The 21,383-nt window shown below is 52.5% G+C and overlaps 1 protein-coding gene across 1 annotated transcript in view; it reads right to left on the bottom strand.

Moving 5' to 3' along the window:
• Positions 1 to 5,805: 5,805 nt before the first annotated feature.
• Positions 5,806 to 21,383, bottom strand: part of LOC144248856 (uncharacterized) — a 29,173-nt gene continuing 13,595 nt past the window's right edge. Inside the window, exon 2 of the mRNA XM_077790836.1 lies at positions 5,806 to 6,813. Coding sequence (XP_077646962.1) covers positions 5,886 to 6,813 — 928 coding nt within the window. The 3' untranslated portion in view covers positions 5,806 to 5,885. The remainder of the gene's footprint in view (positions 6,814 to 21,383) is intronic.

The following is a 21,383-nucleotide window of genomic DNA, read 5'->3' as shown; positions in this document are numbered from 1 at the left end:
CCTGACAATGTAAAGAGAAAAAACCTAGAATTTTCAGTCACTTTGCCACCTCTAAAATAGTCTTTCTTCAGTTCACTTCGGGAGAGAAGTTCTTCTTGTTAATGTTTTGGAGACTTCCCTACAAGAAAACAGTTATCTCATGGCTTTTCATTTCCACAAATAGCAGCTGCCTGGAGAAATCTGCAATCGAGAAGTCCCTCCCATCTTTTCCCACCTTTTCCCACAGCTGTGCTTATGGGCCAGGCCGAGTTATGGGATATTAGTTTAAAGATGAGCTGTTTAAGAGCAAAGGTTCTCTTCATCTCTTCCTGAAATCATCTTCATCTCTGGGAACAGAGGTCTTTTTCTCTCTCTGAGGGCACAGGGTCTCATCACTGGTCTCCCTTTCTCTGTTCATGCCTCTCATGGGAGATCACAGCTACTTCAACATTTCCTTACTTTAGCATGGAGGCCTTTGCTGAAACAAGTCATTGCCCTATACTTTTCAATGCCTTACAGGGAAAAAGAGAGTCTGATATATCAATGACATCCTTCTCCATAGCTTAACCAGAATATTCCAGCCCCAAGATCAAGGCATCTCCTCATCCCTCCCATCTGGGACTCAACTTCCTCTTCCCTGCCCTCGGTGTGTCCATGCTGCTCCTCTGTGTGCCTGCCCTGTGTCCTTTTCTCTCACGGGAGGGAGGATGGCAGCACTGGCAGAGTCAATATCTCCCGGGGCTGCAGATGGTTCCGTGAGCCCGGCCGGGCTCGGTGCTTGCGGCCGGAGCTGTTTTGCCATGGAGGTTTCTGCAGCGGCTGCGCTGGGGCTGTGTCAGGCTGGGCCGCGCTGGGGCAGGGCCAGGATCTCAGCAGCCAGGCCAGAGCCCAGCAGCAGCACGGCCGGGGCCGATGGCTTCTCCTGCCCTGCCCGCCGGCTGCGGGCGAAGCCCAAGGGCGGCAGAGCCTTGGCCGAGCCAGCCCGGCCCGGGGCTGCTCCTGGGGCCCGGCGGATCCTGGCCGGGCCCGGGCTGGCGGCGGGGCAGGGCTCGGCAGGGCCAGATGTCAGCACCCGCAGCCACGGCCCGGCCTCGGCCCCGCGGCCTCCCCTGCCCTGCCCGGCAGCCGATGGCACCTGGCGGCTCCCTGGGAAGGGGCCCGGCCCCACGGCAGGAGCCGCCCGGCCCCACGGCCGAGACGGGGCTGGGCCGGCCTCGGCACCTCTGTGGGGCCAGAAGGGAGAGAGACCCAGCCAGGCTTTCTCATCTGTAACTTGTGTCTGCACAGAGGCGTCTGCAGCTTCCTTAGTGCTTTAACAGACTGTCAGCTCTCAGAGCTAATTACTGATTGGTTTTTGTCAGACACAGAGGAAACTGCTAGAAGCTTCTCCCAGGACATCCCTTCCATGATGCAAAACCACCATGGCAGCACAGAGCACAGAGCTCCTTTGTCCATATGCAGTGGCTATGTGCCCAAGGGCTCAGAACCCCTCCTTGGGAGATCTCTGGGCCCTCTCCAAGGTGTTTTCAAATGAAAACATTCAGATCAGAGTCTAAGAAAATCACCAGATGACAGGGCCAGCATGACCTGTCTGTCCTGGCTACTTTTGTGTAGGAGCATCCTTGGATACACGGAAATTGGGAGGCCAAATTCTAATTTTGGCCATGGTCCCTGGACATGAAGGCCGGTTCTTTACCACAGGAATGAAGGAACAGTGTGCCAATGTTTCCTGGGGGAATGAGAGGTGACCACCAGAGGACAAGGACAGCCAGAGCTTGCAGGCTTCCAGGAGGCCCTGAGGTGTCACAATGCCCCCTTGGTGACATGAGGCCCTGAAGGGTAGGAATGGTCTCCATGGTTCCATCAGGCCCCACAGAGTCATAATGGTCTCTGGGTCCATGATGCCCCGCGGTGTCACCATGGCCCCTTGGTTCCATGGGCTCCAGTGGTGCCACAATGATCCCCTTGGTTCCATGAGGTGCCCACAGTGTCACAGTGATCTCCATGGGAAGGGAAGAACCGAGCCCCAGTGTGGCAGGGGCAGCCACCAGAGGCCAATGGGAGCCAAACTTGATGGTACTGGCAGATTTTGTCTGGGAGCAACCCTTGGATATAGGGAATTTTATAGGTGGAATCCCAATTTTAGACATGGACACTTGGAGGAGGATGGTTCTTTCCATAGGAAGGAAAGCATGGAACACCAGCGTTAGAGGGGCAGATGAAAGGCGGCCACCAGGGGCCAAGGGCAACCAGACCTCTCTTTCCTGGTAGCTTTTGTCTGAAAGCAACCCTTGGATATAGGGAATTTGGGAGTTGGAAGCCCAATTCCCGCAATTTCTGCATAGATAAGGACGGTTCTTTTTTCCATAGGGAGGAAAGCACTCTTGTGTTCTGCTGCAGCAAAAGGCACAACAACTGCCCCAGGCCCCAGAGTCTCAGACCTCAGGCAGACACCAATGACCAACAGGGAAAGGAAGGCAACAGGACAGGTCTTGCTTTAGAAAACTGAGGATTCTTCATTTTCCCAGGGACATACACAAGAAACGAGGTGGTAGGGTCAAGACTTTTATATTACAGGGTAGGGGTGGAGTTTAGGATCAAGGTCCAATATTAAGAGGAGCAGGAGACTGCAAAGTGGTGGATTGAGGAGGACAATCAATGGAAAAAACTACAGTGGGGACATTGCAGCACAATTTAAGCCAATAAGGGTACAGAAAAATAAGAACATTCTGGGGCCATTCCTCATTTGATCAGATAGGGTAGAGTGTCTTTTCCCAGGCTTTCAAGGGCACACCCCACAGCGTGGAGGGGTGGAATCTTCTTTAAGTCACACTCTCGCCGGATGCTGTGTCTGGGTAAAATTCCCACCTCATTGGGCAGGGGCACTCTACACCTTTGGTGCCATTATTTCTTTCTCCGGCTGTTTTATGCAATGAAATAAAACTCCAGCATCTGTGGAACCACCCTTCAATCCTTCCCAGGCTACTCCTGTTCTGTCCTCAGTCTGCACACAACTGAGCCCAGAGCCTGCAGCCTCTACCTGCTCGTTATGTGATGAAGCCTTCAAACCCCATCTTGGGAGATATTTGGGTCCTCCCCAAGGTCTGTGAAAATGGAAAAATAGTTATCAAAGTTATTTTCTCCCAAGTCTAGCAGTGACAGAACAGTGGTAAATATCTCTAAACTGAATGAGAGTGGATTTAAATTTGTTAGAAGGAGGAAATATTTACAGTGATGAGAGTGGCACAAAATGGCAAATGTTTTTCCAGAGAAGTGGATTTCCCATCCCAGGAATGCTCAAAAATCAGGGAGTGTGTGCAACCTGACCCAGTGAAATCCCCTCCCCTCCCCAAGGATGGAATTCCTGTTGTGTGGGTTCTTGGATGTGCTGGGTGCCCTCACAACAGTTCTGGCCAAAATGTCTGCTGAGGGCAGCCAGGCTGCTGCAGGGGCAGTGACCTCACAGCCATCACCATGGCAGCCCTGTCCCCTGGGCCTGGCTCTCCCCTTTCCTCTGCCCCTGCCTTGTCTCTGCTGGCATGAAGAGTTTGTTGATAATATCTTGTCCCCAAGGTGCTGGGCCAATGGCTTCCCAGTCAGGCTCCTGGAGCAGAAGTGTCTTTTCAGAGCCCAGCCAGAAATGAGCCCTGAGGCAGCAGCTCTGCAGCGCTGGCCACCAGGCCGGGTTGCAAGGGAGGCTTCTGGCCATGCCCTGCAAGCAGCTGCTGCTGCCAAGGTGCCTTTGGTGCCTCGGGCTGTCCCTGGCACAGCTCCCAGCACGGCACTCTGCCCTTGTGCCCGAGGCCTTCCCTGTGCTGGGGCTGGCCTGGGGCTGTTCCTGCAGCGGGACCTGTCCTGCTCCTGGCACAGGAAAGGCAGTTCCTGCTGGAGCAGGAGGCGCTGCCTGCAATGGGCTCAAACAACTCCAGCAAGGCCCTCTTGACTTCAAAATTGCTTCCTAGTGCAGAATATCCTATAATTGTTATAGATTCTGGACTGTGGAGTAAATAACTCTGGTTAAGAGCTTATTATCTAATCATGATCTGATTGTATTTATATAAATATATCTGGTATTCCATCATTAATCCTGTAGAGAAAATTGCATTGACAAATTGTTCAATTCTATCCTGTCCAATCATTTATACATAAACCTTTGACAAATTCTGGGGCTGGGTGTGGATTCAGTCACTCCCAGTCTCTTCTCTTAAAAGGAATTGTAGAAGTCTGGAGGCCCTGCAGGGGTTTGAGGATCCATGGTGGCTGTTGGGTGTCATTTTTCCATCTCATGACTCAGCAGGAGTTTCTCCAATAATGAAATAAAGCTTTTGCCTGAAGCTCCCACTCTGCACATGACAGGAGTATGTGTGACATCCCGGCTCTTTGGCAGCCTGGAGACTCCTGGGATGTCACTGTGGAGCCCCCGTGAGTGCCTGTGACAGATCAGTGCCTTTGCAGCCCAAGGTTTCCTGGGATGTCACCACGGAATGGCTGTGACTGCCTCTGACCACACGGGTCTTGCCATCCCCAGAAACCCTTGAGAGGGCTCCATGGAGCCCCTGTCTCTGTGTGTGACACTCCAGCTCTTAAAAACAGCCTGGAGACTCTTGGAAAGTCCCCATGGAACCCCTCTGAGGGCCTATGACAAATCTCATCCTTACAAGGCAAACATCACCAGGAAACCCTGTTGCTATGGTCAGTTTCCATGGCAACCATCCCCAGCCCCTGTTGCTATGGTCAGTTTCCATCATAACCATCCCCAGCCCCTGTTGCTATGGTCAGTTTCCATGGCAACCATCCCCAGCCCCTGTTGCTATGGTCAGTTTCCATGGCAACCATCCCCAGCCCCTGTTGCTATGGTCAGTCCCTGGGCAGCTCCATGGAGACCCCATGCCAGGGGTGGTTGCCATGGACACCAGCTCAGACCTGGAGCCCGTTGCCATGGCAACCATTAGCACTCCCATCCGCAGGGTCATGGATCCCAGAAGCACAGAATTGGCTGAGCTGGGAGGAATCCATCAGGATCCTCGAGTCCAACTGCTGGCCCTGCACAGGACACCCCAACACTGCCAGCCTGGGCCTGGCAGCGCTGTCCAAACGCTGCTGGAGCTCAGAGAGCCCTGGAGCTGTGACCCTTCCCTGGGGAGCCTGGGCAGTGCCCCAGCAGCCTCTGGGCAAAAACCTTTTCCTGAGATCCAACGTAAGCCGGCCCCGACTCAGCTGCAGCCGCTCCCTCCACTCCTGTCCCTGGGCACCAGAGTGAAGAGGTTCCCTCAGCCCCAGCCAGGGACCCGCTCCCAAGGCTGCTGCCATGGCCACCAGGGCTGGCACCAGCTGGGATGCTCGGTTTCCACGGGCTGGGGTTCAGGAATGGCATTTCTCAATTTCCTGCTCCTGCTAAAACCTTGCATGCACTCATTGCCCTCCCACCTTCCATTGAATGAAAAAAGGGAAAGATCCCAGGCTGGGATAAGAACAATTTACTGGGAATAGCAACGAGATGAGGAACAAACAGGAATAGAAAAAAAATTGACAACAGAAGGGATAAGAAAACTATTTACAGGGAAAACTACATCACCATCAATTGTATCTTCCTGGCCACGTGTTTCCTCCTGCATGGAAAGGACACCCGTCTCCTCAGGGAAAGACAGAGAGAGTCCCTTTCCTGCCCCTGGCAATGACCTGAGGTGGGAGTGAATGTAGTGACAGGGCCATGGCCAGACCCTCATGTTCTTCAATCCCACATCAGGTCATTGGTAGGGGCAAGAAAAGGGACATATGTCTTCCCAGCATGGATCACAGGGAACATGGATCACCAGGGCTCTTCCCAACATTGTCCTCCAATGGGGAATGAAGATGGATCAGTGCACAAAGCTCTTCCTGCAGCTGGGGAATTTTCAGGACTTCCCTTACCAGTGGCTCCATTGGTGTTTGGTCAAGTGAGAGCTCCGGGTGAAGCTCTTCCCACACTGGGGACACAAGTAGGGCCTCTCCCCAGTGTGGATGCGTTGGTGGCTGACAAGATGGGAGTTCTGCTTGAAGCCCTTACCACAGTCGGGGCAGAGGAAACGCCTCTCCTCGGAGTGAACCCGCTCATGCAGGAGGAGATTTGAACTGCTGTGAAACCTCTCCCCACAAGTGGGGCACATGTAGGGCCTCTCCCCAGTGTGGATGCGCTGGTGCATGATGAGGTGGGAGTTTTGCTTGAAGCCCTTCCTGCAGTAAGGGCAGCGGAAGGGCCTCTCATCCGTGTGAATCTGCTGATGTACAAGGAGACTGGAGCTGCTGTGAAACCGCTTCTGACACTTGGGACACTCATAGGGCCTCTTCCCAGTGTGGATGCGTTGGTGGCGGACAAGGGCAGAGCTGCAGCTGAAGTCCTTCCCACATTCCCCACACTCATAGGGCCTCTTCCCAGTGTGGATGCGTTGGTGGCGGACAAGGGCAGAGCTGCAGCTGAAGTCCTTCCCACATTCCCCACACTCATAGGGCCTCTTCCCAGTGTGGATGCGTTGGTGGCGGACAAGGGCAGAGCTGCAGCTGAAGTCCTTCCCACATTCCCCACACTCGTAGGGCCTCTCCCCAGTGTGGATGTGTTGGTGGCTGAAAAGGGCAGAGCTGCAGCTGAAGCCCTTCCCACATTCCCCACACTCGTAGGGCCTCTCCCCAGTGTGGATGCGTTGGTGCCTGATGAGGTGGGAGCTCCAGCGGAAGCCCTTCCCACACTCCCCACACTCGTAGGGCCATTCCCCGGTGTGGATCATCAGGTGTCGTTTCAGATTATTGATCTGCCTGAAGCTCTTCCCACACTCTGAGCACTCGTAGGGCTTCTCCCCATCATGCTGCTGCTCAGGGACCACCAGCTCCGAGCTCTGCCTGGAGCTCTGGCTGAAGCTCTGTCCACCTTCCTGGCCCAGAGTGGGTCTTTCCTCCTCAGAGCATCCTGGGCTGGGCTTGCAGCCCCTCCTCCTGTGGTGTCGCTGGGGATTTTCCTCCCTGTTGGATTCCTGCACTGTGGAGTTGCTTAAAACAGCTTCTTCCATAAGGTTCTGCTGCAGGGATTTATCCTTCCTGGTCTCCATCCTCAGCTCCTGCTCTGGGGTAGGAAGGACAAAGAGAGGATGGTATTTGCCTCCATGCCACAGGGAAGGGCAAGGAGATCCCCCCAGGGCATCCCCAGCAGGAGGGCACCAGCAGCGGGGCTGTCCTGCAGCCGGGGGCTGTGCTGGGCTGGGAGATGGAGCAGGAGAGAGGGGGAAAGGGGCACTGACTTCCTCCTCACCTGCTTGTGGGTCCTGAGGCATCTTCCTCTTCCTCACAACCTTCTCCATGTGGCGAATGTTTGGGTATGGGAAATCCTGTTTTGGGAGGAAAACAAGTGATGAGCAAAGTGAGTTTTGTACTGGCTTCAAAGCAAACCAGGGGGAGAGTCTAGCCAGAATGACAATTGAATAAGAAAATTAAGATCAAAGCAATGATACAGAAACGCTGGTTTAAACTCACAGAATCAGGATATAACCTGACACGCCGTTGCTCAGGGTGGTGGTAGCTGTCTGATGAACTGGGGGCTGCAGTCCGGCTGGAGTGATGAACGTGATTCTGTCAAAGCAGTGATCCTGTAGAAGGGTCTGGTCTTCCTCTGAAGGTCCAGTGGTGCTTATGGAGCTCTTGTCCTCTGGGAATCCAGTAGGCAAGGTGGTCATGGTGTTGCAAGGGTGAGATTATATCCACATAGGAATGCTTGGTTCCTCCCCCTGGGCGGAGCATCCCACAATGGGATGATGTAATTTTATCAGTCCTGCAGTGACACTCAATGGCCCATTAACAGAAGATGGCCCCTGGAGAGCGTTATCAGGGCTGAGCCATGGAAGAGATAAAGAACACTGCCCCACCTGTTGATAACAGTTTATGGAGATGGGGACTGAAAACACTTTTGGTTACATCTGACACTGTAACCTGAAACAGTGAGGCAATCCCTGCTCGGGGTGGGGGGTGAACACCACCCCCCTTGCCCAAACTGGCTCAGGTGTAAAACCCCCACCCTGGGATGGCCACGCACACAGGGGACAATGTCACACTTGCCCCGCCCCATGGGACATTTCTGTCCCTGTCACTCCCTTGCTCTCCCCCCTTTTCTCTTTCTTTCCATCTCTCTGTACCTCACATGTACTGTTCAATAAAATCCACTTTGGATTTGGTCTTGTTAGCACCTTAATTGGGGCAGAGGCATCTCTCTAACAATTTTGTTACCCAGATTGCAACATTATTTTGGCAGAGTGACTTCAGGGCACTGTTGTCTGATCCCAAGTGCCTTTGACAACAGCCTGGTTCCCTCCTCTGAGGAGCTTGTGGCTCTTTCTGGAGGAAATCTTAGAAACTACAATGCAGCTTCCTCTTGAAATGAACAGGGTCTATGCCTTTATTAGTGTTCATCTCTTTATTAAAAAGTCAGCTCGGCGGGGGGGGGAGTTGTAGCTTCTTCTGGTAGCCGAAGGGTGAGAAGGCTGCAGAGTCTGTCCCTGGAGTCTCCGTGGCACGCTGGTAGCCAGAGGTGAAGAGGTGTCCAGTCTGTATCTGAAGTCCGGATCAGCAGAGCGTCCTCTCTCCTTTCCTCCTGGCACACTGGTAGCCGCAGGGTGGGGGGATGTGCAGAGCCTGCTGCCAAGGTCCAGCAGCAGCTATCCCTCTCCTTCCCTCCTGGTAACACCAGGAAGAGTGTCTGATTCCTTGTGCCTGCTTCCCACAGCCCAGTCCAATCTGGTTCTCTGCAGGTTATAGTGACAGGTTAAACACAGACTAGGGATGGGGTTCACTTTTCCCCAACCAGCACACCCATCCAGCCCCCTCCACTGTGCCCCTCTTTTTCATTTTGGGGTGTTTTTCATCCCCAAAAACCCTCTCCCATGATTCCACTGGCTTATTTTGCATTCTAGTCCTAGTTTGGGTGGGGGTGTAGGTGATTCCCAGGAGCGATTAGCTAATTAACATTTCAATGTCAGTACTTAGTTCGAGCCAAGTGTCCCTGCCAGGCTGTTTTGTTCATAACAGGCTGAGCAACTTTTGGGAGAACTTATGAGGAAAATTGCTTTTGTGGGTGGCCATTGTAAAGAAAATATTTTGTTGTCCTTCTCTGAAAAGTTTGTTAAAATCACTGGAGGAAAGGGAACAAATGATACCAACGAGACTGACAAGGATCATTCACCACGCGGTGAGGAACACAAGGCTACTAAAGTCCTACAAGAAGCCCAGCTCAAGTAGCTAAATTCCCAAATAACTCCTGAATTCACGGGCTTTTGGGGGAGAAGCATTATTTTCTTGGTCCCTCTCACCTTTGTGACAGCTACACAGACCTTTCCCTTCCTTTTAATAATCTGTATTGGGACAAATTTCGACTTTTCTTTAATCAGAACCTGCCAGCATCTGAGCTGGAACTGTGCTGGAACTGATGAAATTTGGAATTGCCACAGAATTGCCTCTGTTGTTGGTTTATTAATGTTTGGGATTTGTTTGCATTTTCAATACAAGTGACTTGTGGGAAGAGCAAATCTTCCTCAAGGCATTTTATGGAGGGTTAAATTTGATTTCTGCTGAGTTTGTTTTGTCCAGTGCTCAGAGGATGCTCAAGGGGTCTCTGGTTTTGGTTTGTCCCTAATTTTCTTCCAATTTGTCTTTATCACTTAAAAGCACTTGAAAAATAACTAAAATTGTTATTGACCAGAGATGTCAAAAGTCCCACCATTTAAGAGGTATTTGAGGTGGAATTTATTGTTTGGGAACATATTCTGAAGGATTTGTGGCTTCTTGGGGGATATCTGGTAGTATTCTCCATATCTTTGCACTCCAAATAACAAGGTGGATTTGTCTGTCACCTCAAAATGACTGAATCCCACTGGAAACCCCTCAATCTAACCCCAAAATTGCTCAATCCCACCTCAAAATGGCTGGTTCCCACCTCAGCCCCATGCCAAAATTACTCAATTCACAGTCTCCAGGATGAGATGGGGTTGGAAGGAGATTGGGAGAAGTGAGATCCAAATTTGAGGTTGTGGGATCAGAATTGTGTGGGGCTGGGTGGTTGTGATTTATTTTGATAATAAATAAAACGATCAGAATTATTGATTTCTGTCCCATTCATTTTCTGTCAGTTCTGGTTTGCTTTTCAGAGTGCTGCCTTCTCAGCTGATTTTGTGACCTCCTGTCCCAGACTGAAAAGCAAGATGTGTTCTATTTGCCATCTGCATGGCAGTTGTCCTGTGTTAAGTGGGCAGTTTTCCTTATCTCTTCCACAATCAATCCTCCCTCAGGGGAGACATCTGCTGATAATGGGCTATTGAATGTCACTGCATGACTGATAAGAACTGTAACATCCCATTGTGAGATGTTCCGCCCAGAGGGAGGAGCCAAGCATTCCTACCTGCATCCAGTCTTGAGATTCTGGCCCACCAACACAGCTTTTCTGGGCTGGATTTTCCAGAGGAACAGCTGCCTCTTGCACTGCCTCTTTGGGAGAAGACACTCTTCTCTACAGGATCACTACTCCAACAGAACCACACCTATCACTCCAGGAGGACTGCAGCCACAATTCCAATTGGACTGTGACCAACAACCTGTTCAACAGAGTGTCAGGTTGTATTCTGGCTCTCTCAGTGTTGTTCTGGTTCACTGCATTGTTCATATTTTCATCTTCTTCCCTAATAAAAAACTGTTATTCCTCCTCCCATATTTTTACCTGAGAGCCCCCCTTAATTTCAAATTTATAACAATTCAGAAAGAAAGAGCCTACATTATTTCATTTCAGGGGAGGCTCCTGCCTTCCTTAGAAGACACCTGTCTTTCCAAACCAAAACACCTCCTTTCTCTCCTGCCTTCCTTTGCCTGCTCTGTTTCTCTCTCAGTGTCTCCCTTGAGCCAGGGAAGCTCCCACCAAAGACCCTGCCCCGATTTCATTCCCAATCCATGAGATGCAACAACCATGGGTGAAGTTAGGAAGGCTGGTAGTGAAATGTCACTGTAGGATCTTGCTCCACTTGGATTGTGGCTCCTAGTTAAGAGCTTTGCCTTCAAGAGCAGGAACATCTTTTCCTGTCTGGGAACTGGAATTCCAGCCCCTGGGAGTGTGTGCCATGGATCCCAGAGGGGCATTCCCGAGGCTCCCAGGGTTCTGCTCCTGCCGTACCTCCCAAGGAGCTCTGCAGGGCAGGGGACAAGGTGCAGCAGCTGTGTTGGTGCTCAAGTGCCACAACGGCCCCTGGTTCCAGGAGTTTCTGCACTGCCAACAGCGGTTCCTGGGTTCCATGATGCCCTGCTGTGTCCCCATGGATATTTGGTGCCATGAAGTTCTTCAGTGTCACAATGCCCACCTCGCTCCATGAGCTTCTGCAGTGTACAAATGCGCTCCTTGGACGAGCAGTGTCACCATGGACCATTGGCTCCATGCAGCCCCGCTGGGTCACCATGGACTCCTTGGTTCCATGAGGTTCTGGGGGTGTCTCCATGGTCTCCTTGGATCCACAGTGTCACAATGGACCACTGGATCCACGTGGCCCTGCTGTGTCACCATGGCCCCTTGGTTTCATGGGTCCCCAGGGTCACAATTGACTCCTTGCTTCCATGTCACACCCTCAGTGCCAAAATGGCCAATTTGTTCCATGTGGAACACAAAAGATTGATAGAAACATTGAGCAAATCCTGCTTAACACAGCTGGGAACATCTGTTTGCATTCCAAAGAGAGGTTAAAGGTGAGGCTGGCACCAGCAGCTTCCATCTGCAACAGAGATCCAGGGAAAGGACAGGGACAGATAATTCAGCTGGGAGACTCAGAGAATTCTGCTTCCAGAGATCAGCTCTGGTCATACTGTCCCGTGTAGAAAGGTGACACCACTCCAGGCAGCCTGTACTGAGCAGGTGGCTCCTGAGGGGGGTTTGTTGTTTAGGAAACCTGCTCAAGCTTTTCCATTCTTTCTTTCTCAACAGGAAAACTTCTCCTGGACGTGTGTGCAAGCAGAGCCCTGAGGAGAGCAGGTGGGACATGGTGTAATGGGCTGGGACATGGAGCTGCAGAGCTCAGGGACAAGGTTCTGCTGCAGGGCACAGGGATGTCAGTGCCAGGTGGGCAATGTCAGACATGGTGAGGCTGGGGGTGAGGAGCAGCTTGTCCAAACAGGGTCAGCCCTCAGGGGGCTCATTCTTCTACATGCCCAGACCTCCTAAGGAGACAGTGAGCATCAAGATCACTTCTATCAGCTCTTCTCTGAACTGGAAAATAAAAAATACTCTGTTAAAATAAATAATTAATGTTCCATTAAATCTCTTTTCTTAAAGGATCTTTAAACTGACTCCAATCTGCTGTACAGGGCCTGAAAACTTGTAGACAATTGCAGGAAGAGGAAGCCCGCCCCACCGAGGGCTTTGTGTACTTTAATGAGCCCTACAATGGATCTTCAGCTGAGTCCAGGACCCTCAGGCACTGAGAGAAAGCTGAAGAAGCTGCTCATGAAGTCAGGAGCAAAACTCCAAGTCCCTTGGAGCATCACAGAGCCCCAATGAGGGCAGGGACTGCCAAAGGCTCCCAGGGACTGGTGAGAGCAGATCCTTGAGGCCAGGATTGCAGGGAGCCCAAGGCTCAGAGCAGGGAACTGCAATGCTGAGCAAGGCCTGGGCTGGCTGGGGGAAGCAGAAAGGCCAAGCCCTGAGCCCAGCCAGGCACAGCAGGGCCTGTCCCTCACGGGTGGCTCGGGGCTGTTTGTGGGGCAGGGGGATGTGAGGGGCAGCAAGGACAAATGCCAAAAATCTGCAACCCCTGCCAGTCTCCTCAGGGAGGGGCACGGGAGAACCAAGGTGCAGCCCCTCTGTCGTGGTTTGACACAGAAAGAGAATTTTTTTCCCGAAGGAAGAGGTCAATTTAGATATTGACCAATTGAAGTTGAACACGCCTCTGAGAACACAGAGGAGTTAAAAGCAGAATTCCCAGGGGAACTCGCTCTCTTTGGTTCTGGTCAGCGTGCAGTGCAAACTCTCCCCTGCCCAGCCACGAGCTGGGTGGGAGAGGGGAAGCCCCATGGCCTGAAAGGTAGGTCCCAAGGGTGGTGGAAGGACTGGAACCGGGCTGGCCCCTGCAGATGGAAGGGTGGAAGAAATCTGGGATATCTCCATTCCCCCCCCCACCCCAGAGTTTCTCTCCCGAGAAGGAGAGAGAAAAGAGACAGTGGCAGTCAGCGGCGGGGGGAAGCTGCAAGGTGCCCAGTTGCGTGGGAGTTGCTGGATGTCCGGGCATCGAGCCATCCCTGGGAGTTCGGACTTTTAACCCTTCCTTGAGAAATGAAAGCTTGTGAATTTTTCCTTCCCCTCCTCGGTTTGAAAGAGAGGAAGAGGGACACCTTGGACCCTGGGATGTTAGAAGGAGGAATTCTAGATGGGAGGGGGACAAGGAGTGGCTTTTGGCTGGACTTTTCCGTGTTAGCCACAACCTGAACCAATCTTCTCCTTCAAGAGGGACTGTGTTTTGGGAGGATGCCAGTGAGTCAAGAGACCTGCTTCGGCTGGGAAAAAGACAAAAGTGAACAGAGAAATGTTAGGGGGTTTGTGGTGTCGCCCCCTTGTCCTGGAAAGGAAAGAGAAGAGAAGAAGATCTCTGCTCTCGAGCCCTCGGCCCCAGGGGAAAATGGGGGGGACTGTGGTCCCAAACAATGAAAAATTGAACTGTTGTTTTCTCCCCTCTTGGCAGGGCATCCTTGAAAGGAAAAATCCTAAAAGCAGTCTGTCCATCCATGCATTGGTGGTGAAAGCACTGTGCATGGAAAGGAGAAGGGTCACCATGGCAAACTTTTTCTCTGGGCGGTGCCATGTGTGACATGGAAACACAGGATGTGGAGTGTGTTTCTTGGGGGGTCTGTGGCACAGGGGAGACTCTGTTCCCTCGATGGACTGAGTATCGATTGTTTGGAGGGTGGAAACCTGATTGGGGTCCAGATTGTGTCTCACTGTGGTTTGTTGGAGTTGGGTGGTGGGGGGAGGAATGTTTTGCAAGGTTTTCATTTGATCTTTGTGTGCTTTTTTTTTTCCCTTCTTTAGTTTTCTCTTTTCTTTTGTAGTAGTAGTTTAATAAAGTTTTTTTCTGTTATTAAGCTTGGGCCTGCTTTGCTCTGTTTAGATTCCACTTCACATCATTCAAGGGAGGGATCACATTTTCATGGGGGCACTGGCATTGTGCCAGTGTCAAACCATGACAGCCTCCGAGGAAAGTTCCTTCTGTGGGCCCTCCAGAGGTGCTGCCCGAGCCCAGGGACAAAGGCCTGGGTGCCTCTGTCCCTGCCCAGCCCTGCCCAGCCCTGCCCAGCCCTGCCCATCTGTCCTGGGGCTGTGCCCCCTGTGCACGCTGCTCCTCTGCCCTGGCCGGCTGCACTCGCCCATCTCACTGTGCCCCAGCATTTCTCACCCAGCGTTTCTGTGCCCTCCCTGGGCTCCCTGCACTCAGCGCTGCCGGCTCCTGGCACACAGAGCCAGGCCAGGAGCCCACCCTGCCAAGGGCCTTTGGAGCTGGGTGGTGGCTGTGATGGCTTCTGAGCTCAGCAGCTGCTCCTGGGATGGCTCCATGGAGGCCCAGCCCAGCAACGCTGCTGTGCATATTCCCTGCTGAGGGTCACACACTGGCGGGGCACATTCCCTGGCTGCAGGATTCGTGCCCGACCCAAGCACTGCTCTTATGGCTCCAGCACTGCTTTCCAACAAACACAGGGGAAGGCAAACTGTGTGTAGCTCATGGTATGTTAGAGTGTCTAAAACTTGGTAAGTCACCAGTCTTAGAGGTGACATGCATTTGGAATTTATAAGATGGAGAACAAGATGGAAAAGGGGAGCATAGAAATAAATAGGGGAAAACATTTCAGATTGTTTCTTTTCATTTTCATTTCACTTCTGGAAAGCTGTTTTAGTTTTTCAGGAATCTTCTCCATAGTCCTCTTTGCTCTTCTCAAGAACCCTTCCTGGAAAATGAGGTCGAGCTCCTGTCACAGGATGTGCCACCAACTGCAGCTTCTCTTGGCTTTCCACACCCTGTGTGCTGCTGGACTCTTGCAGCAGAGCAGGACAAAGGTTTGGATAAGTTGACAGCTTGTCCTTTCTTTAACTGGTGGACTGGGGAGTTGTGCTGGGGGTAACGTTTTCATTGTTACTGTTGTAGGCTATGAAAACAGGAGGTGGTACCAGGAATTGTTAGGAAATACAAACCTGTCTGAATTCAGAGAAATAATCTCGAGCCTGCAGCCCAAAGTGGAGAGTTGTGTAATAATAATAACTCCAGCCTGTCAGTGGACATCTTGAAAATGATCTGGAATGTGAAAATGCTCTGATAGAGGGAGTTTGTTTCTGAGTTCAGTGTAGATGATTCCACATCTGGTGCATTGATGCATAAATCAAGAGTACAATCAGTTCCTGATAAGCACTAGAACAAGCTGGACCTCTCAGAGTAGCCGACTGAAAGAATCTGAAAAGGAGAAATGCAGGCAATGACTCGGTGAACCTTGCCTGGAAGAAAGGTGTTTTTCTTCTAATAATTACTAGTCCATTCCCATGGCTTTTGGCTTTATTAACAAGCACATTTCCATCCCAGATTCACCATGAAATGAGAAGCCTGAGCTTGTGGAAGTGCCTGAAAGATGCCCTGTTCCTCTGCAGGGACACTCAGGCTGGAGCAGGAGCCAGAGCCCACTCTGGGGAAGCCTCCTCTGAGCTGGAATTTGTGCTGTGCTGGGAGAGGAGGAGGAGGGGGAGAAGGCTGGATGCTGTGTGGCAGGAGCAGGAGGTTTGGGCCGCAGGACATTCCGTCTGCGCCGCTGCCCCGCAATGAGCGGCCGTGCCCGGGGCTCTGGGCCTGGCCCCGCGTGCGCTGAGCTCCCTGGGCTGGGCTCAGGCTCCCGCTGGGACTGGGCACAGGCTGGGCTCTCACTGTGCTCACCAGCAGGGAAAACACATCTGGGCTTTGACATTTCCTGCTGCTGGGAAGAATAATTGAAGCAAATTGAGAAGTTCTGGTTTCTGTTTCTCCTGGTGGATGTTTAAATTTAGTTCCACACTGCAGAGGCAATTTCTGTAATGGCCTCTGTCAGTTTATTCTATTTCATCAACACCAGCAACAGGGCTGTGTTCGAGTACTGCAAATGTGACCTGTGTGGCTTTAATTCCCCTCACCTTAGTGCTCAGGAACTGGTGGGCATTCCAGTATCTGCTGATCTTTATGCCTGCAACAAAAATACTGACTTTGCTGTCATGAAAGCACTGTGGGTAGCACCAACTGAAAGAGGCACTTGCAGTTTTATGGATAAAATTCAGGTGGTAAGTAGAAGGGCAAGAGCAGCCGTGATCTGCAATTCCCAAGGCGAAGGCAGCAGCAGCCTCCTGCTGTCAGCTCAGGGTGAGTAAAACAGCGCTGAAAACAGCGCTGGAACCCGATCCTTCCTTCCCCTGAGGGCTGGCTCGGGGCAGCACAGGCGGGCCCTGGGGAGCCAGGGCTGTGTGCGGGTGCTTGTTGCTCTGCTCCAGAGTCCATCTGGAAAAGCCCTCGGCAGCCGAGGCAGGAGCAGGCGGGAAGGGGCCGGCGCTGCTGCTGCTCCTGCCCGGGAGTCCCGGCCGGGCCGGGCCGGCGCCCGCTGCGCTGCGGCTGCTGCTGCTGCCAGAGCCGGGCGGGGTCGGGACAGGGACGGACACGGCACAGCAAAGGCCGGGGCTGCAGGGCTGTTGGTGCTCGGCCAGCGCCGGCACAGAGCTTCAGCCCGCAGCCAGCCCAGAGCGAAAGGCTGGGAAAGGCTCCATTCCAGCCTTCCTTTGCTCGGCACTGGGAAGGGACTGAAATTAAAGGAGAACAGCAGGGCCCGACCCCTTCTCCTTGGGGAGGAGCCCCACGGCTGGGGCTGTGAGGGGCCATGAGGGGCTGTGAGGGTCATGAGGGGCCATGAGGGGCTGTGAGGGGCTGTGAGGGGCCATGAGGGGCTGTGAGGGTCATGAGGGGCTGTGAGGGGCTGTGAGGGGCTGTGAGGGGCCATGAGGGGACATGAGGGGCTGTGAGGGGCTGTGAGGGGCCGTGAGGGGACATGAGGGGCCATGAGGGGCTGTGAGGGGCTGTGGGAGGCCAGGCACCTCATGGAGCCAAGGATCCATTGTGACACTGCAGAACCAAGGAGATCATTGCTGACAGCACTGAACCTCATGGAACCAAGGGGCCATTGGCACAGCAAGGCCTTGTGTAACCAAAGGGACCATGGTGGCACTATGGAACCTCATGGTACCACAGGTCCATTGTTACACAGCAGCCACAGCAGGGCCGCAGAACCAAGGAGATCATTGTGACACTACACAACCCCATGGAATCAAGGTGTCCATGTTACACTATTGAACCTGATGGAACCAAGGGTCCACTGTGACACTGTGGAAACAAGGAGACGGCTGTTGGCAGTACAAAAGCTCATGGAACCAAAAGTTCATTGTGGGGACTCATGGAACCATGGAGACCATTATGTGACGTGGGCGGTGGGGAAAAAGGCACACAATCAATATGATTGATAGCAAGCTCCAACTTTAATCAAAAAGCCACTTAGCTTATATAGGTATTCTACAAGCATAATCAGCAGTAAGCTCTCATTAGTTAATTTACAAAGGTCTTTGTTTTATTTCTCCTATGTGCAGTTACAACTGCAGCTAAGTTTCTCAAGGTAAATTCTCATCTCTAAGTCACATCTTCCAAGGACATTTCATCTTTGTTGAACATGTCTTACAGCCTGTTCTTGTACAAGCATATCTTCAAGGCTATGCCTGTCCTTATTATCTCATTCCTAGACCTTGTACAAAATGCGGTTTCCCAGGTCTAGACACAGAGCCTGGTTCCCAAGTTCTGTTCCCAGGTCAGACACAGCCTGATTCTGGAGTCTTAAACAGAGGTTTTTTGAAACAAGTATTCCATAGACTCAAGGCCTTGTTCCAACAACCATTCTCCAAAAATTATGACATTTCATGACTCACTAGAACCAAAGGGGCCATTGTGATACTGTATAACCGAGGGGTCATTGTAGCATGGCATGGTCTCATGGAATCAAGGGGATCACAGTGACAATGTGGGGCTCCATAAGGGGCTGTGGGGCACCATGAGACCATGGAGCCATTCTGACTGTGGAACCAAGGACACCATTGTTACACTATGGGGCATCATGGTACCAAGGACATTGTGAACCAGTGGGTGAACCCACAGAGACTATGGTGACACTTTAAGGGCCATTGTGGAACTGCAGGGCCTCATGGAACCAATGAGACCATTGCGACATGACCCAGCCTCATGGGAGCAGGGGGCCTTGTGACACTGTGGGGCCTTGCAGAACTGAGGGGCCATGGTGACCCTGTGTGGCACCATGGAACCCAGGAGAGCTCTGTGACACTGCAGGGCTCCGTGGCACTGAGGACTCGTGGAACAGTGAGGAGCCCAATGGAACCAAGGATCCATTCCGTACTGCAGGGCTTCAGGGAACCAAGGTGCCAGTGTGACACTGTGGAACCAAGAGACCATTGTGACACTGCGGGGCTCCATGGAACCAATGAGACCATTTTGACACTCCAAGTCCCCATGGAACCCAGGGGCCATTGTGACACCAAAGGGCTTCACAGAACCAAGGCAACCACTGTGACACTGCCAGGTCTCATGGAAGCCAGGGGCCATTGTGACACTGCTTCCCCATGGAAGCAAGGGGCCAGTGTAACACATCCAGGCCTGGTGGATCCAAGGGGCCATTGTGATCCTGGGGAACCCAACAGAACCAAGGGGCCATTTTTAGACTCCATGACCTCATGGAACCAAGGGGCCATTGTGGCATTTTCCCATGGAAAAAAGGAAACCATTTTGACACTGCAAAGCCTCATGGAAGCAAGGGGCCATTGTGCCACTGTGGAGCCAAGGAGACCATTGTGATATCACTGGGCCTCATGGAAACAAAGATCTGTTGTGATCCTACAGGGCCTCATGGAACCAAGGAGAAATTGTGATGCTGCAGGGCCCCAAGGATCCAAGAACATGGAACAGGTCTGGTTGGCTGGGCCTCCGGGGGGTTGCATGTCTGGTCCAAGTGACCTTGGCATGTTGAAGGTTGTTTCTCATCTGTGCCTTAAACCCTAGAGTTCCATGCTTTCTTTCCTGTGGGAAAGAACTGTCCTTCTCTTCCAGTTATTCATGGCTGAAATTAGGATTACTCCTCCAAATTTGATTATATCCAAGGATTATTCCCATGTGAAGCCTGCCAGGACAGACAGCTCTGGGCTGGCCTTGGCCTCTTTGGGGCCACCCCTCATCTGCCTTCAAAACACTGGGGGCTGTGCTTTTCTTCCCATGGAAGAAACCATCTTTCAAGTCCAGGTATCCATGGCCAAAACTGAGAATCTGCCTCCAAAATTCCTTATATACATGGACAGCTCCCAGACAAAACCTGCCAGGACTGTCCAGGTTCTCCTGAGGGCCAACTCTCCTCTGTCATTCAAATACCGGGGCTCCGTACTTTCCTTCCTATGGAAAAAAACTGTCCTTATCCAGACAGCCATAGACAAAAGTGGGGTTTGGCCTCCCAGATTCTGTCTGCCCAAGGATTCTTCCCTGAAAACAGGTCTGGCTGCCTTGGCCTCCTTGGGGCTGCCTTTAATCAGCCTTTGAAACACTCAGACTGCATCCTTTCCTGCAGGTGGAGAACTGTCATTCCTATTCCAGGAACCCACTGCTGAAATGGAATTCCAACCCTAAAACTCCCCATATATCCGAAGGCTGCTTTCAGACATAAGCTGCAGTTACAGACAGGTCAGACTTGCCTTGGCCTCTGGTGACAGCTTCTCATCTGCCTTCAAAGCCCTGGGGCTCTGTGGTTTCCTTCCTGTAGAAAAGAACTGTCCCTCTTGTCCAGGTACTCTTGGCCTCGGGCACTTGACCACTCTACAGGGACAAAGGAGCTCTGTGCTCAGTGGGGTGGAGACTGAGGACAGCAGAGGAGAGCCCTGGGAGGGATTGAAGGGTGATTTCAGAGATGGTGGATCCTTCTGACATAGCAGAGAACAGCCAGAGAAAGAAAGAATTAATGCAAAGAACAGCTGGACAGGCCGAGACTGGACACCAGAAGAAAGGAATTTCCCTCCCAGGGCAGGGCTGTGGTGCAGCACGTCCCCAGCAGGAGCCTGGAGCAGCCCAAGGCTTTGTGTGGCCAGGCAGGGGCAGCAGGAGGCAGAGCTGCCAGCAAAGGAAGGGCCAGCGAGGTGGGGCAGCCGGGGGGGACAACAGCCTGCAGGGACAGAGGCGCAGGGCAGGGACACCGTGGGACAGCCTGGGCTGCAGAGGGCTCAGGGATGTGCAGCAGCTGCAAGGCCCTGACAGAGCCAACCTGTGCAGCCCTTTGGCCATGGCTGCTGGCCCTGGGCCTGAGGCCACCAGGGGACAAGTGACCCTTGCAGCCCTGGGGCCTCAGTGCCTCCTTGTCCCTGCTCAGCAGCCTGGCAGGGGCCACCCCATGGTCCTGCCCTTGGCACTGCCCATCCCCACATGCCAGTGCCCATCCCGGGAAGAGCCCTGAGCAATGAGGGAGGGACAGGATCTGCCTTGCCAGGGGCTGGGGCTCAGGCCTGGGCCCTTTGCATTCCTGAAACACATCCAGGTTTGCTCAGCACCAGAGCCACCTTTCCCTTGCTTGTCCCTTGCTTTCATCTCTGCCTCGAGCATTATGCTCTACTTGGGAACACTTTCTCAGTAGTTTTCCTCAGTGGGACCCATTAAAAGTCCACGAAACTTCAATGTTTCAATCTCACTTTGAGTTCTTGGGAAGTTTTTTGAGCACACTCTCTGGGACTGAGACTAATGAAAACAACAGCAGCCCCTGAGAGGTTCATTAAGGTCCTTGTGCTGTGACTGTGCTGCTGAGCTGGGCCGGGCTCCTGGCACAGAGGGTGATCCTGGTAACCAAGGAGAGCTTCAAAAGCACATTTCTCTTGCTGAGCAGCTCTTCTCCCAGCCCAGCAGGGCTGGGGCACTGCCTGCAGCCAGCGCGGGCACAGCACAGAGGCACAGAGAGCTTCAATCAGTCAGGGCTGGGAAGGGGCTGAGAAGTGCGTGGGGCAGAATCACTGCCAGCCCTTGAGACAGGAACCTCTGGCTGCAGGACAATGCAGCTGCAGCTCCTGGAGAGATCTCCTAAAGCTGGAACATCCCAATGCCCACAGACCCTGTGAGTACAACTCGGAGTATTTCTGGTGCAGGGCAGGTGAAATGCTCATGAAGCTCTGACATGCCGAGGGCTTCTGATCAGTCACAGAATATTTCCAAGACAAAGATATTGATAAAAATGAAGAAATTCCCAAAGAGTTTGTATTCAGTTTCCTACTATTGCAAAATGTCAGAGAG

The sequence above is a fragment of the Lonchura striata genome, unplaced genomic scaffold (assembly GCF_046129695.1).
Source record: "Lonchura striata isolate bLonStr1 unplaced genomic scaffold, bLonStr1.mat Scaffold_97, whole genome shotgun sequence".
NCBI lineage: Eukaryota > Metazoa > Chordata > Aves > Passeriformes > Estrildidae > Lonchura > Lonchura striata.
This window is presented reverse-complemented; position numbering and strand designations above follow the sequence as displayed.